This window comes from Abramis brama, assembly GCF_963993115.1.
Source record: "Abramis brama genome assembly, chromosome: 3".
Taxonomy (NCBI): Eukaryota; Metazoa; Chordata; class Actinopteri; order Cypriniformes; family Leuciscidae; genus Abramis; species Abramis brama.
In genome coordinates this window covers 30,935,447-30,949,020 of record NC_139965.1, presented here as the reverse complement: position 1 = coordinate 30,949,020, position 13,574 = coordinate 30,935,447, and the positions used below count along the sequence as shown (strand labels likewise).

The 13,574-nt window shown below is 37.7% G+C and overlaps 1 protein-coding gene across 3 annotated transcripts; it reads left to right on the top strand.

Moving 5' to 3' along the window:
* The first annotated feature begins 721 nt into the window (after positions 1-721).
* Positions 722-12,422, top strand: fbxo3 (F-box protein 3). 3 transcript variants are annotated; one of them, XM_084110155.1, is made up of 11 exons: positions 722-842; positions 4,765-4,854; positions 4,967-5,130; positions 5,204-5,318; positions 5,462-5,666; positions 6,027-6,072; positions 6,168-6,252; positions 6,347-6,469; positions 10,140-10,255; positions 10,434-10,604; positions 10,741-12,422. In XM_084110155.1, the coding sequence occupies exons 1-11, from the start codon at positions 751-753 to the stop codon at positions 10,752-10,754; spliced, it is 1,221 nt and encodes a 406-aa protein (XP_083966281.1). In that variant the 5' UTR covers positions 722-750; the 3' UTR covers positions 10,755-12,422. The 3 variants fall into 3 exon arrangements, with proteins under 3 accessions (XP_083966281.1, XP_083966280.1, XP_083966279.1); XM_084110154.1 differs by having other exon boundaries at positions 10,434-10,615; XM_084110153.1 differs by having other exon boundaries at positions 10,434-10,624.
* Positions 12,423-13,574: the final 1,152 nt, after the last annotated feature.

The window sequence follows — 13,574 nt, the reverse complement described above, 5'->3', positions numbered from 1 at the left end:
AGTCTGTATCCCCTAAGATATGTTGCCACATTAGGGTAAGAAAAAAGGATTATTCACATTGCTGACAATGAGTGATGTCTCAAGGTAAACTGCCAGTAGAAGCCTCTGGGCCCCCTGTACACAGTCCCCCTTCTCAATCTATTTTATGTTAAAAATTGAAACACATGAAAAATCTAACCAAAGTCTTCAGGATTACTTAGAAAATTGCATGTTGTAGCCTATCATCAGTTACATTTTATGATGTATTAGGGATGGAGCTAAACCCTGCAGGAGAGGTTGAAGACGAGTCAGTTAAGCAGTGTAAAAATACAATAAATGTGTATGCCTCAATTTTAGGACACTTAGACATGTCATACATGCAGTGTATTTCGCATATTATTATTATTATTATTATTTATTTCATTTATTATTATTATCATTAAAAAGCCAAGTCTGTAAACACATTGTTTACATTGTGTTAAATGTAGGCTATTACTGTTTTTATATAGCCTACAGACAGGCTATTGGATTTTTTGTTTCAAATATTTTTTCCACAAAAGAATAAAAAGGAAATAAAACTTAAGGAACCGGAATCGTAGAGAAATCGAAAACAGAATCTTTAAATAGCCTACCTTACTAGACCATACATTTTCACTTGATTAACAGTGTGGCGACATGTGCGCAATATTTGATAACAGAGCAGCGTGCGGACACGCCTTCTTGTCATCGCAGTGAAGGGGGCGGGGCTTCGCGTCTGCATTCGCTACCAAGATGGCAACGTCCATAGCGCTCAGCCTGGATAACTTACCGTCTGATCCCTTATTGCTGGTGCTGTCATTTCTGGACTTCCGAGATCTGACCAGGTAGACATTTTTCTTGAACCATGCCGTTAGTCCGTGCAATTGCAAAGATGTTTTAAGCATGTTTGTTCCTTGAATGAGCTTGAAAAATAATATCCGCTCCACAATTAGCTGGCAATGCTAACAGGATAGCTTATGATATTACTCAAGCAAGTTCTTTTGATAGACAGTCACGATTTTACCACAATAATGTCCGTTTTCAATCATTAAATAAAGACACTAATCTGTGTGAGCTGTTACACCCGATCATCTCATGCATCTTATGCTTGAAGATAGAAGTGCATGACTTAATGTAAGTTGACAGTATGGTGCAATAAGTGGAGACAGGCAACACAAAAGCATTATTTCTGCTGCAATCGCACGCTGATGGTAGCTGTTCGTGTTTTGTGGATCGTAAGTTGAGTTGTGCTTTGATGATAAATATTTTGGTCTGGGAAATGAGCAGGGAGGATCACGTGACGCTGGTCAGCTGGAAGTTTGCGTAACACCGCCGGTGCAACTAAGTTTTCCTCATTGTTTATAGAAGCTACTGTAAAGACAGAAGCTTTACGTGCGCCTTTTAAGACTGTTCTTAACTGAGTAATCCACTATAGCTTTTAGGCCTATGTTATGTAAAGTTTGCATCCTCAGGAGACTGAATGTTTAGGGGTGATTATTCAGTTTTTCAGGAATTTTTCTGTTCCTTTACGGTGGTGGTAATAATAATAATAATACAATTATTCAAATACTCAATCATCACTTGTCATCAAGTTTTAAAATATACATAATAAAATTTACATTTATTCATTTGGTAGATACCGGTACTTTAATTGTGACTTACATTGCACTCAAGGTCTCCTAACAATATTTTTTTGTTTGTTTTTTTGCCCCCACCTGGCACTTTTATTATGTTCACACATATGTGATGTGTGCTTGCAGAGAGAAAGGCCTCGGACCTTTGCATGTGTGGATAAATGTACACACACACACACACACACACACACACACATGTGCACAACCAAACTTTTTTGAGTATTTCAGGCTTTCTTATTTACAGAGGTGAACTTTCTCCTCAGATCAATGAGGCCTACAATCAATGAGTTTCAAAAATCAATACAAAACCTGCCCTAATTGAAAGAAAACAAGTTGACAAAAAGATTGAATCCAATATTTGGTGATAATATAGCATAACAAGAAATTTATAAGCTATTTTTTTTGTATGCCGGTCATTTTTGATTGGGGAACAAGTGTGGCGTTGTTCCATTTTGTACAAAATAAAAGCATTTCTATGGAAGTAAAATAATGTCAAATGTTTTTGAAATAAAAAGCCTATTGAATTGCACTACTTGAAAAAAAATAGGCATTGCATTAACCATGCTTGCATTTTAATGCATTGTATTTTTAGGGCTTGCATTTTTATGGGCTGAAATTCAACATGGTTGAATATTTAAGCTGTGAATATTTCAATTAAAAACATTTCAAACACCTTTTCATTATTAAAAATTCAATAATCCATATTCACCTTTCATATTTCACTTCCAAAATATTCAAACTGTTTAAAAATACAACCAATAATATTCAACAGGCAATTTTCGGGCCATTTTATTTCGCTTTGCAAAATTCGCTTCCACAAATTCAGTGGTTCAAATTCGACAGTAAATTCAACATTGACGTCCAGGAACTGCAGGAAAAGCAATAGATTACCGAGCATACTCTCCATCTGCTGTTAGTCAACCTCACCATCAGATGGTGCAAAAGCGCTTGTTGTTGACGAAGACATTCATTCATAAAATGGAAATGATTATCTGTGTCAGTATGTGCGGAAAAGATGATAAACACACAAAAGCTGTGTGTTTATGTTTCATTCAATAACTTCATTGTTACTTTCCCTGTGTATTCTACATGTCATCAGCTTTCTCTACCATGAACAGGATTATAATCGGTTTCCCTCAATACCTCATACTCAAGGATTCCCCTTCAGTTGGGACAAAACGCTTAACGTAGCTTAATGTACTAATACAGTGATATGAAAGATCAATCTTGCACCTTATTGGGGAAGTAGGCTGTAGGCTACTATATAGGCTACAGAGAAGCATGGACTCAGAATATGAACTTGACGCGCAAAGTTTCATGCTGAGCGTTTCGTGATATACTGGCGATATACATATAAGCCTACTGGTGATATACATATACTGATATACTATATATAGTATGCCTACGTGTATTGCATTAGCTTAAACTGTCATAGCACTTGCATATTGTTGTCCTATTGTTAATTTAACTGTAAATCACTTTGGTAAAGCGTCTGCTAAATGACTAAATGTAAAATTGGCTTGACATTGGACATTCGCACATTTAGGGACCGTCTCTAAAGTTGCATACAACATTGGCATACATGTTTCTAACTTCAATAGCAAACTTAAATTTATTTGAATAAATATCAAAAATCCAAAGGGTGCGCATTATGCCTGACACTACATGAACACTTTACAGTTGGTTTTATGACTGCAAGTCGTTCTATTAAAATGCTATCGGAGTTAGAAACGTGTATACCAAAGTCGTATACACTTTAGAGACGGTCCCTAAATGTGCGAATGTCCAACATCAAGCCATCTTTATGCCAGTCTATCACTGGGAAACGCTCAGCTTTGCGTGTTATTCTGAGTCCATCTGCTTGCCTGCGAGTTTGGTCTTTTACATCACTGTAGTCCATTAATCTACGTTAAGCGTTGTATATGTCCAGAAGTATTGAGGGAAACCCTAATAGCCTGCATGCAGCACATCGCCACAATATAAAGTTAAGGCAACTAAACAACCAAGAGAAATATGTCAACCTCAAAAATGTAACATTGGATCTGTACATCCGCATCGGGGAATAACATTATAATCTCGTTCACAGTAGAGAAAGATGCATGTAGGCTACACAGGAAAAGTAACCGTGAAGGCACTGAATTTAACATAAAACAGCCGTCATAATAATCACAAATACACTTACATTGCTGTAAATGAGTTTTATGAATGAATGACTTGCTCTAATTTTGCTGGTCTTCGTCAACAACAAGCGCTTTTGCACCATCTGATGGTGAGGTCGACTAACAGCAGATGGAGAGTATGCTCGGTAATCTATTGCTTTTCCTGCAGTTCCTGGACGTCAATGTTGAATTTACTGTCGAATTTGAACCACTGAATTTGTGGAAGCGAATTTGCAAAGCGAAATAAAATGGACCGAAAATTGCCTGTTGAATATTATTGGTTGTATTTTTAAACAGTTTGAATATTTTGGAAGTGAAATATGAAAGGTGAATATGGATTATTGAATTTTTAATAATGAAAAGGTGTTTGAAATGTTTTTAATTGAAATATTCAAAGCTTAAATATTCAACCATGCTGAATTTCAGCCCATAAAAATGCAAGCCCTAAAAATACAATGCATTAAAATGCAAGCATGGTTAATGCAATGCCTATTTTTTTCAAGTAGTGCAATTCAACAGGCTTTTTATTTCAAAAACATTTGACATTATTTTACTTCCATACATTTCAAAGCAAACTTCCTGGTTAAACATTAAAGCACACTAGTGTGATAAACAGTGCAAATTATTTCCATATTTTGTTGACTATTGACAAATTTATCGACAAATAATAATGCATTTTTTCATTCAAAAACTGAGGTACATAAGCTCAGATCAATAAGGCCTATGATCAATCAGATCCAAAAGGAAATATAAAACCTGTCCTAATTGAAAGAAGTTAGCAAAAAGATATAACGAGCCATTTACACACAATTTCCGGCCATTTATGACTGGGAACATCAAAGGTGCTCCCGGTCAAACACAGCAAAAGGGTCAGTAGATGAAGCATAGTCTGAACTGAATATGTTTACATTTTTTCAAGATCTCAAGTAGTCGAAAGTTCCTGTTGTACCGAATCTGGTGTGTTCTTTTCTCAGCTGCAGTTTTGTAAGTCGTCGACTCAGTGAGCTGACAGGTCATAACCCCCTATGGAAGAGACTTTGTCAGAAGCACTGGCTCCTTACTGAGTAAGCGGACTCAAAATGCCCTCAGAATAATTTCACTAATTTATGACACATGCATTTTTCATCTTTTTAAAATATTTTTTTTGTAATTAAAATATGGTGTTGACTTTTTAAGGGCAGACAAAACCCACAGAGGCCTGTCCTGGAAGGAGCTGTTTCGGGAGTATTATGCTGATCTGGGCCGTTACATTGACTATTACAGCACTCTCAAGAAAGCTTGGGATAGCCTGAAAAACTACCTGAATCAGAAATGTCCTCGAATGATAGCTTCACTTAAAGGTCTGTCTGTTACCAATCCAGTCATATTTTGAGAAACTATGGGTTTTAATTTTGTTTTCCTTTCTCTGAGAAGAGGGAGTAAAGGAGGAAGAGCTAGAGGCCATTGAGGCCCAGATTGGCTGCAAACTCCCTAATGACTACCGTTGCTCCTATAGGATACACAATGGACAAAAACTGGTGGTCCCTGGGTAAGACTTCTGAGAATTTACTGAATTTACTTTTCAACTCTTAAAAGATTATTAGAATTTATTTAAATGCTCATAAATTATCTGAATAGCATTTATACACGCAAGCAGACAAACTTCTCTTGCTCTTCTGCTCCTCTCCACAGGCTGATGGGCAGCATGGCTTTGTCCAATCACTACCGCTCAGAAGACCTGTTGGACATTGAGACAGCGGCAGGGGGATTTCAGCAGAGGAAGGGGATGCGGCAGTGTCTTCCACTCACGTTTTGCTTCCATACCGGCCTTAGCCAGTACATGGCGCTGGAGAGCACAGAGGGACGAACACGCAGTGAGATCTTCTATCAGTGCCCGGTTAGATCACTACCCTCAGACCACAACAAACTACCATGCATGAACACACACTCATGCAAGGCTAGTGAACCATTCTGAAAGTGCAGATCATCTTTTAAGGAGGCAGCCAGTGGTTATATAGTAGCTAAAGACCAGATGGTAAATGTTAAGAGCCTCCCGACCGCTCCGTGACTCCTGACTGATAGGAGCTGAAGCAGTTCACCACATCAGATACGATTCTGCTTGTGCATGTGGAGGTCTCCGCTAGATAAGAGAGGAATTTTTCTTGCATCGTTGCACTTTGACCAGTGAGGGGTGCTCTTGTCGTCTTGTCTAATGCAGCCCTTCTTGCTCATTCTGTTTTACGCTTTTTCTTCACAGGATCAATTGGCACAAGATCCCTCTGCGATTGACATGTTCATTACAGGTAACATAGAACAAAAGGCTGCATTAATGGATTGCCGTTTTATGGACCGATTCAGATTGTATGAACTCTTCTCTCTCCTTCGTTCTTTTTATCAGGTTCTGACTTTACTGAGTGGTTTACCTCCTATGTTGACAATGTTGTAACAGGAGAATACCCCATCATCAGAGACCAGATCTTCAGGTGGTCCACCTTTTGTTATCTTACACTTAGTAAAGAAATCACAACAGCCTGTTATAATGCCTCTTTACATTTTACCCCCTTTATTTTTGCTCAGATATGTTCATGACAAACGCTGTGTGGCAACCACTGGTGACATTACCGTATCAGTCTCTACCTCCTTCCTGCCAGAGCTCAGTTCAGTCCATCCGCCACACTTTTTCTTCACTTATAGAATCAGGTACTACATAAATGCACACACATGTTAATTTGGCTTTGGTAATCTAAATCAGGCTATTTGTGTTTAGGTTGATTAAAAAAAATCGTTAAAAAAAACAAAACAAATATATTTGCAGAAAAATGATTCTTTTCAGAATTTTTTCAGAATTTCACCAATAAATTGTGACTCTTTTACAAAACAATTGATCTATCTCTAAATATAGCAAAAAAAATTTACAGCAAAAGCAAATGCTATCATTTTGGCATTGGACTACATAAAGACTATTAAACAGAGAAATATTCTCATAATTACAGATTTGAAGTCATGTCCCCAAGCAATGTCATCCCTTAAAAATGATCACCTTGCTCTTGTAATGATTTTTTATAAACTGCTTGAACTAGAGGATCATCAGTTTAATATCTGTTTTTGTTGGGTACCTGGACACTGTGGAATCAAAGGAAATGAGGAAGCAGACTCTGTCAAAATTTGCACAGTTCCTCCTATGGATCTAAAATCAATAATTAATTTCTATATTAATAACAAATGGTAAACAGAATATGATTTATATACTATGAACAAACTTCATGAAATCAGCCCCAATGTTGGAAGAAGTTTCTATCAAATCTCAATCCAACATGTTCTCTCTGTCAAAACTCGTTATCATTGAAGCATGTTTTATTAGATTTAGCTGGTTTTAACCCTTTGAGAGAATTTTTTATAAATTAATAAATAAATTGTAAACACCTGATATAGTTTTACCATCAATTTATCTCACCATGAAAATAGCCCCAGAAGCTGGCATGGCGTTAAAAACAAACAAACAAACAAAACAATTGAGGTCAAATGCTCTGAACAAACATATAATCCTCTGACGTGATCCTGCCTGCCATTAAAAATAAATGTGCTTGTTCTTCTGAAGTCTGTACAGAGACGCAAACAAGCTATTTAAACAGGATGCTTCAAAGTGAATGTTCATTTGTCTTGATGTCAGCAGACTTGAGCGCACCAGAAAATAAACAGTGCATCTGTATACTGTATCCAGCGTAGACAGCATCAGTGATTATAATGGATTCTATTTGCTTTTGATGTGACTTAACATTCGTGTCCGATGTAGACAGGTGTCAGGGTTGTTCAAACGGCGTAAACTCATTAAACTAATTAGTTCAAAATGCAGTGAAGCCCTTCAATGTTTTGCTCTGAGATGCAAAAATAGTTATGCAGTGAAAATTTGCATTCATTTGAAATGTTTTGTTGCTGATATAAAACAAAAAAGGACAATATTGATGGCATTGACAGTAAAATGACTAAAATGTAACTCACAATGTTAACTTAGGGTTTATTTAACTGTTTTTTAAGTCAATATGACATTTGCAATCATGATGATATTCAGGAATAAATATAAGATAAATATAAGTACATTTGGTGTACAACCCCAAATGAAGAAAAGTTGGGACATTTTGTAAAATGCATTAAAATCAAGAATCTGTAATTTTGTTTCAACTTTATTTAACTGAAAAAGTACAAAGAAAAGATTTCCAATGTTTTCACTGAACAACTTAATTGTATTTTTTTTGTAAATAAAAACACATTTTGATTTTGATGGCTGCAACACACTACAAAAAAGTTGTGACAGAGGTAAAATAAAAGTGAAAAAATGATAGAATATCGAAGTTAAACTCTTTTGAAACAGCCCACAATAAGTAGGTGAATTGGTAATAGGTGAGGGTATCGTGATTTGGTCATCTGAAGGAGCATCTCAGTATTTCCAAGCAAAGAGCTTGGGTCATGGGTCACCACTTTGTGCCAAATGTCATGAGATAATTGTCAGACAATTCAAAAATAAAATTTCTCAATGCAAGATTGCAAAGAATTTAGGTCTTTCACCATCTACCATACATAATATTGTGAAAAGATTCAGGGAATTGTAGTGGATTTTTTCTAAACCCGACTATCTAACGTCTACAAATCGACACTTAATAAATAAAACTGTTGCGTCTACTCATCGACACAGAGCGTCTACAAATCGACACTTAATAACCTTTATACTCTAGCTCTTTGCGTCTTCAGTCGACAACTGGCCGAGTCTCTTACCCTAACTTACTTGCTTCCCTAAACTGACCTGCTGCGCAGCAGAAATGAACAGACAGACATCAGCAAATGTCCTCCAAATGCTTTATTAACGGCCGGGAGAGTCTTCGAGCAGTTCTCAGAGAAACTCTCCCAAGAAGAATCAAGGCTGGAGGATCACAGACAAATTCCATTGAGAAAATCCCACCGTAAACAAGAATACAACAGTTTTTATAGTATAGCGGTATGGCATAAATGTATGCTGCATTACATAATTTCCCCACTATTTGATTGGTTCTTCATATGCAAACCCCTCTGTTACTAGGTAAAGCAAACTTTGTTTTAATGATGACTTCATCTGTTAATCACAAGATTCTAACAGACTGTTTAGTTTCATTTCCCAAACTATGTTATTTTTACATACATACGCACACAGTCAAAGTAAAAAGTTTTCCATTGGTTTCGTCACAGTACATCCTGTTCCCATGTTAGATGTTAAATAAGGTTAGATGTTAGAAACATGGTTAGTTTAATACACAGTTTAAAATTTATACGACAGAATCCAGAGAAATCTTTGTACATGTAGGGCAAGGCAGGAAACCTCTGTTTAATGTGCGTGACCTTCGAGCCCTCAGATGGCACTGCATGAGAAACCGTCATGCTACTGTGTTAAATACAGCCACGTGGGCTCAGGAGTACTTTAAAAAACCGTTGTCTGCTGCTTGCATCAAGGAATGCCACTTGAATCTCTGTTACACAAGGAGAAAGCTATACATCCGTTCTATGTGTCCAGTGATGTGGAGGCGTATATTGGGATTGTACAGAGACATTTAATGGCATCAAGATGACATCTTTCCTGGGAAGCAAGACAATGCCAGGCCTCATTCAGCATGTGCTGCAACAGAGTGGTTTTGTAGAGTCTACACATAGGGTGGATGTGCTTGACTGACCTGTCTGCAGTCCAGATCTGTCTCCTTCTGAAAATGTATGAACCATCATGAAAAGGAGAATCAGACAACAATGACCATGGACTGTTAAGCAGATGTCTTGTATCAGGCGAACAAAACTGCAACAATGAGTTCCCTCAATTCCCAAACATTTAAAAAGTGTAATTAAAAAGAAAGGTTATGTGACACAGTGGTAAACATGTCTGTCCCAATTTTTTGGAGTGTTACAGCCATTAAAAAAAAGAATAAAAATTTACAAAATACAATTAAGTTGGTCTTTTAAGACAAAAACTCATGGGGGGAAATGGCCCTGTATATCTTGCATTTAGGCAGCATTCTACTTGCATTAAATATCACATAATGATATCACTTTCAGTCTCAAGGCATGTCTTTGTTTGGATTTTGCAAAGCAAGTGACATAATAATGGCAACTTGCGTTTTGTTAAAACGCTAGTAATGATATTATCATAGACGATTCATACTGCCACGCCTCATCCATTTCTTCTCCCAGTGCTGCTGTCTAACCAGAAAGTAGAGGTGTCAGTGTGGAATTTGTAAATAAAGATCAAGCTGCTTTCTGCTGTAACTTGCTGTAATGCAACGCAGCTGTACTAAGACTTGACATAGGATGATACAATGAGCTGAACCTATGACCTCTGAGCTGTGCCATGCAACAGGATTGAGATGGCAAAGTCGGCCCTGCCAGAGAATGCATGCCAGCTAGACAGTCGGTACTGGAAGATCACGAATGCAAACGGAAATGTGGAGGAGGTCCGAGGCCCTGGCGTCGTGGGTAAGAGCCCATCCCTGTAACTAGTAAACTAGAACAGTTCGCACTGGTAACAGATATGTTGAATTATCACGATGAGACATTCTGACAGTATCTTTCTGACCATATAATGTGACAATTGCGCTACTTTTTAAAGAATGCCCTGCATCTCTTTGTTTTTTGCGTGTGATGTACGATGCAGGCGAGTTTCCAGTGATGTCACCCGGTAAGGTTCACGAGTACGCCAGCTGTACCACGTTTTCCACCACTTCCGAGTACATGGAAGGCCACTACACATTCCACCGGCTCAAGAACAAAGAGGAAGTGTTTGACGTATCAATCCCACGATTCCACATGGTGTGCCCACCATTCCGTGAGTCAATGGTGCGGTCGGTAAGACGCTATTTATGTCTTTCTGTTTCATCCAAGAAAAATGAATATCCAAGGTGCTAATGTGTGTACATTTGCCATTTTAGATCCCTCATTCTGTGTTTTTCTCTCTCATTTAGAGCTCAGTCAGTGAGGTGTCTGCTCCTTATGATGACGACAATTCATCAGACACAGATGACTATGAGGAGGGAGAAATGCGTGGCATGAACATGGCTGACCCAGGAGGGCGCTGCCCTCGGCACATCTGATTCACTTTTTCATGCCCCCCGGCCAACACCCGCCCACAGATACTGATGCACAGACACTCTCGCACAAACAGGAGAGCAGGACAAACGGAGCTTTTAGGCATCCATTGTTTATTGTGATCGCCTTTGTGCCTGTCACCTCTTTTTCCAGTTTGTGAGGGCATGTGTCTGGTTGTGGCGTGGTTGTGTCTGTGCGCGCCTGTGGACGTGTGAGATCATTGTATGCGTGTTTGAGTCTGCAAGTGTGTTTTGTGACTGAGTGGGAGTGAGGGAGTTTATTGAATGTGTGTGAGATTCTGTGAGATTGGTTCTTCTTGCCTAGGATTCACAGTGACCTGCCACTTACATAAAGGGACAGTTAAGCCAAAAAACTGTATTTACTCACCCTTATGTCGTTCCAAACCTGTATGTCTTTCTGTCTCCTGTCAAACACAAAAAGAATATATATATTTTTTGTCCATGCAATGAAAGTCATTGGGGTCCTGTGTTGTTTTGGACCCCGTTGGTTTTTATTGTATGGATAAAAACAGTTCTTCAAAATATTTTCTTTCATTTTCCACAAAAGTAAGTAAGTAATACAGGTTTGGAACGACATGAGGTTGAGTAAATAATGACAGAATTTTCATTCTTTTTGAACTATCCCTTTTAAGACCATAAGTTGCATTAAGAGCATGAGAAGAAAGTATGACACTACTGTTAGCATAAAAGTACACACACACTGAATTGGGAATATATATTGCATTCTTCACAGAAAGGCAAAATGGAATCAATCCCATTCATTTCCTTCACAAGGCCTCAGGTATTGTGTAGCGTGTATGTGCTTGTGTATATATGTTTCTGCTTGTGTCGTCTGTACAGAGGGTTTCGGGGTCAGGCTGAGTTGTGAAGTGAAACTGATTTATTCAAAGATGAGTAAAAAGCACATAGACCCAAACCAGCCAGTTCACGCAAACATCAGCTAACCTGCGCAGTCATTACTTTCTCTAGTGCTCTGTGTCGGTTAGCTGTTCTGAGGTGCTGATGTCCTGTTCTCAGAAACGTACGGATGCATTTAAACAGAAGGTCAGTTAGAGCACATTGGTGTAAAGGAGAATCGTTTTAGATCATCTTAAGGGCTGGAGGTTACACAGACTCCTGTGAATAGCAAGATAAGAATTTTATAAGTTTATGGCATTATGACCTTTTCCCTTAAAATCCTGTGTAAGAGGTAAACGATCAGAAAAATGTCTTTGTTGTAATTTACAGCTCAGTTTTTCAGACTGAAATATTGGCAGACTAAAGAATTTCTCAGCTTTTTTCTCCCTTCCTGATAATGGCAATGTAAGTTAATCTTGCCTAAAGATATGTATGATTTTGATTTTCATGTTTATGACTGCAATTTTACGTTATCATCTTTGTAAAATAATGCTGTGCAGTGGGATTTTTCAACAGTTTGCTATTATGTTCTCTGGTTAGCCCTATCGAACCTCTCAGATTAGTAAATAACTCTTGTTTTTTATTTTGTATGAGGTTTTTTTTTATTTGGTGTAAATAAAAAAAGTAATGGTGTATCAATACCGTGTTTCACTATCACATTATTTGTTAACATTCGCCTCAGGATACTTTCTATATCCAAATACAAATGCGCTGTTGATCAGAATATTTTTCTCCAGCCAGCCACAGTACTATTGTCTCATGCTCTGGAAAACCTCTGTTTGAAAACACTTATTGTTCTCACAACACAAAACATAGAGTCATTTCTCTCACTCTGACCCTAACCCAAACCCAAACCCTCCCTCTTAGTGTCAGTTGTCATGGCAACATGTTGAAGAGCCCTTATTGTAGTCAGACTGATGTTTCTTTGTTAAACCTTTTTTTTGTGGCCCTTATCTCCCATCTCTTTACTCATTCATTCTGAACTATTCTGAAAGGAAGAAACTGCGACATTTCTGTAACTTATCTCAAGTACTTTCACAAACAATAGTTTTGCTTAATTCCCTCAAGTGACCACACTAGGATACATCAGACATATAGAGCTTATGTAGCTCCACCCCTTTTCAGTGCTGCATTCGTTGTGTTCTGTCTTCCGGTTTGAATTTGCACAGCATGAAGATAAGAACTTAGAGTTTTATGAATGATCCACTCGTTTTAAAATCTTCCCGGTTGACTGATATTTGTTATGACATCTGCCTCAAACATTACAGAGCTCATGTTAACTTTTGTTAACTCTACAATAAGTAAATCCACTTCACCAGCTAAATACTCTTTGACAGCGATGCAATAGAAATATACTGAAGTTCAAAGACAAAAATCAAAAAATGGCTGCACACCAGTATTGCCTGTGTGCTGAGTAATTTTGATCATGTCTGTTCATGCAATGAAAGTATAACAAAAACATCTCTTCAAAATATATTTTATGTTCCACAGAAGTAAGACAGACATACAGGTTTGTAATGACATGAGGGTGAGTAAATGATGACAATTTTAATTTGTGAACTATCCCTTTAAGACCTTACAACTGAAAGAAAATGCAAAATTTCTATTGTGACAGCCTCACATTCTACATCTGTTCTTGCGCCACAGAAGAACGAATCCTTATGTGACCCCATGTCCAGTAATTCAGTAAGCCATGTCTTCTGAGGCATGACCTAGATGTGTGGTCAAGGGGTTGTGGAAGAATTAGTTTGTATATTGCATAATTAATTATATTATAGAAGATTGCTTATACA

Coding starts and splice junctions, on each gene's coding strand:
- fbxo3 (XM_084110153.1), top strand. CDS start 751: ATGGCAACGTCCATAGCGCTCAGCCTGGATAACTTACCGTCTGATCCC. Junction 4,855..4,966: donor AAGCACTGGCTCCTTACTGA/GTAAGCGGACTC, acceptor TGACTTTTTAAG/GGCAGACAAAACCCACAGAG. Junction 10,256..10,433: donor CCGAGGCCCTGGCGTCGTGG/GTAAGAGCCCAT, acceptor TGTACGATGCAG/GCGAGTTTCCAGTGATGTCA.